This window comes from Etheostoma spectabile, chromosome 22 (genome assembly GCF_008692095.1).
Source record: "Etheostoma spectabile isolate EspeVRDwgs_2016 chromosome 22, UIUC_Espe_1.0, whole genome shotgun sequence".
Lineage (NCBI taxonomy): Eukaryota > Metazoa > Chordata > Actinopteri > Perciformes > Percidae > Etheostoma > Etheostoma spectabile.
In genome coordinates, this window is record NC_045754.1 from 9881248 (window position 1) to 9884223 (window position 2976).

General features: G+C 33.7%; 2 protein-coding genes across 5 annotated transcripts in view; both read right to left on the minus strand.

Annotated features, from left to right (window-relative positions):
- Positions 1-1757, minus strand: part of tyms (thymidylate synthetase) — a 17489-nt gene extending 15732 nt beyond the window's left edge. For both annotated transcript variants that reach the window (XM_032503733.1, XM_032503732.1), the window contains exons 1-2: positions 1378-1757; positions 620-693 (exon numbers count right to left, since the gene is read on the minus strand). In XM_032503733.1, the coding sequence (XP_032359624.1) occupies positions 620-693; positions 1378-1612 (309 nt within the window). In that variant the 5' untranslated portion in view covers positions 1613-1757. The remainder of the gene's footprint in view (positions 1-619; positions 694-1377) is intronic.
- Positions 1758-2001: 244 nt separating this feature from the next.
- The window catches only part of LOC116672101 (clusterin-like protein 1), a 5222-nt gene continuing 4247 nt past the window's right edge, over positions 2002-2976 (minus strand). For all 3 annotated transcript variants that reach the window (XM_032503725.1, XM_032503727.1, XM_032503726.1), the window contains one exon: positions 2002-2568. In XM_032503725.1, the coding sequence (XP_032359616.1) occupies positions 2359-2568 (210 nt within the window). In that variant the 3' untranslated portion in view covers positions 2002-2358. The remainder of the gene's footprint in view (positions 2569-2976) is intronic.

A 2976-nucleotide genomic window follows, 5' to 3' on the forward strand; every position in this document is an offset into this window, starting at 1 on the left:
TGATGTTCCTCTGTTCTGTTGTGACAATACCTTTTTTTTATTGAGAACTCATAACTACAAATAACTAATGTTAGGGAAATCTGTGTTTTGTAATGTGTTTCTTGATATATATCTATATCTATCTATATATATCTATCTATCTATCTATATATATATATATCTATCTATCTATATATCTATAGATATATATATCTATCTATATATCTATCTATATATATATATCTATATATCTATATATCTATCTATCTATCTATATATCTATATCTATCTATCTATATATCTATATCTATCTATATATATATCTATATATCTATATCTATATCTATCTATATATATATCTATATCTATATATCTATATATCTATATATATCTATCTATCTATATCTATATATATCTATATATATCTATATATCTATATATCTATATCTATCTATATCTATATATCTATATATATCTATATACAGATTGATCGATCGATCGATTATTCGATTATTATCGATCGATCTATATCTCAAGCGATATATTGGATTTTTAAATAACCAAATAATCGTATCGGCCTTAAAAATCGGTCAATCTCTAATGGCTTTACTAGAGAAGAGACACACACAACCATCCTTACCTTAATAAACCACAGCAGTTCTTCAAGGATCCCTTTCCAAAATACTCTCTTGGTTGTCAGCAGGGGAAACTGATCTACAAGTAAACAAGAACAGTTTGATATTACAACATAAACAAACTTGATTATAGAGATCTCTTAAATTTGGTTTAAAATTTCTTAAACTATGACTAAGGCATGTATGGGTAATGTATTACAAATAAACCTTTCAGTGCTCCCTGGTGGACAAACTATGTACTGCTGAAACTGTCTTCTATACGACCACAAACATCCCTGTATTGATTCTCTTTATTGATCCTTTTGGGATGAGTCCCGTGAGGAAATTGAAAATTCCAACTGCAGTTTTAGCAAGAAGATAAATGGATAAAAAAAGACAGTAACATTCCTGTAGCAATAGATCTGCGATAAACCAATTTCCATTTATTTTTTATTGAATTTCTCACTCAATTACGTTTGACACTTTTATTTACTAGTTAGGCTACTTTTCAAATTAAGATTGAGCAAAACGTGTTTCCTTAATAAAAAATGATGCAGTGTTGAAACAACCAGCTTGTGCATACATCTCATTATGTATAATGTTATATGACACTCGGAAGATGGCCGTTCTGCTCTGCATACTTTACTTTTGATACTTTGAGTTCATTTTGAATGTTGAATGCAGGACTCTTAGCTATATAGGAGTATTTAATTTAATTTAGTAATACTTTAATAAACTGTTTACCAGAATGCTCAACATTTACAGTAACTAGATAATTACAAACCTCGCAGACTGTATCTGGCCTGGGCACCGAACACCGAGACGACTCCTGTCCCGGTTCGGTCTCCCTTCCTGCGGCCGTGCTGCATGATGTACTCGATCTGATTCAGATACCCGCGTTCATCACAGAAAACCCCGAAGTTCTTCTTTTCTTCCGCCGCCGCGGGCTGCTTCAGCTCCTCCGTTTTACAACCGTTTGCTGTGTGTATTTCGGAAGTTGCGGGCATTGTTGTGGTCATACGAGCAAACAACTTTACACCGACAAGTACTGTATGTTGTTTGAACACCAGTTAATATTTCCCGGGTAAATAAAAAGACTTCCGTTTTGACCGAAAAAGACCTCGCGAGACTACTGAAAAGCGCGCCTTGCTTTTTTCTTCTTCTTCAAAAGCCATGTCAAAAACTAAAGCAGGAACTGTCTGTACCTTACTCAACTACTAAACGGTAACCAGAAATAAGAATGAAAAAATATGAATACGTGAATAAGTAAAGTTTTGTCTTTGCAAATAGTGTTCCAAAAAAAGAAAGCTGCAGAAAATATGTTCTAATTATTTAAATATCAGCTTGACAAAATACGCAAATGTGCGTGTAGTCTACATTTTTAAGTTTAACAAAAAACAACTCCTAATTGTTCAAAACCTAGATTCTTTATTCAACATCTGAAGATCATGTGTGAATGCTGAAATATGCACATTACTCAACCCACGTGTAAATATTCCCATGGCTCCAATATCAATGCTGCATCTTGCACGTATGGATGCATTTTAATCTTTGAATACAAAGTCAACAAAGATTTCAATTTATGATTGTTTTTTTTAGTTACCTCATCATTTGGGATTAAAACATGGACTTTGCATTGTGGGTATCAGATTGAAGAAATGTAGCCTACAGATATTCATGGTATTGAGTTTGTGGTTTCAAATTTTAGTTTTACTCAAATGCAGTTTGGAGCTCTGCCAGGTGAAGCTGGGAGCCAAATAATGAACTAAGCCACAACGCAGCTTGGATCAATACCTCTTATCTGCTTTTTATGGAGTGTCAGAGCCTCCTGAGCTACATATTGGATAAACGCATTATCATCCACCTCCAGCTCCGCTGGGACTGAGATGGTGATGGGGGCAGAGTCCAGTATGGTTACAATCACACTGCTGTCAGCTTTAGGTGTGATGCCCTTCATTTGTTGCTGTGGATTCACCTGAAAAATGAAATTTAGTGATTTATTGATACAATACAACAAATATTACTCTGCCATAGAAACAAAAATAATAACAGAATATTCTTGCCAGCCAAAAAATAATCATACACAGTTTTTTAGGCTACATTATATAAAGTCAGGTAATCTTCTTTGGCTAGGCTTTTAGTTTAAATTTAAACCTTGTTAATGCATTTTAGGTATCTACACTACCGGTCAGAAGTTTGGGGTCACTTAGAAATTTCCATTGCACTCCATTATAGACAGAATACCAGCTGAGATCAGTTGCATTGTTTTTTTTAACCAGGGCAGCAGTTTTCAGATTACATTATGTGCTCACATAATTGCAAAAGCGTTAGTTTTTTTAAATGATATCAGATTAGTAAACAGAATGTGCCTTTGGATGATTGG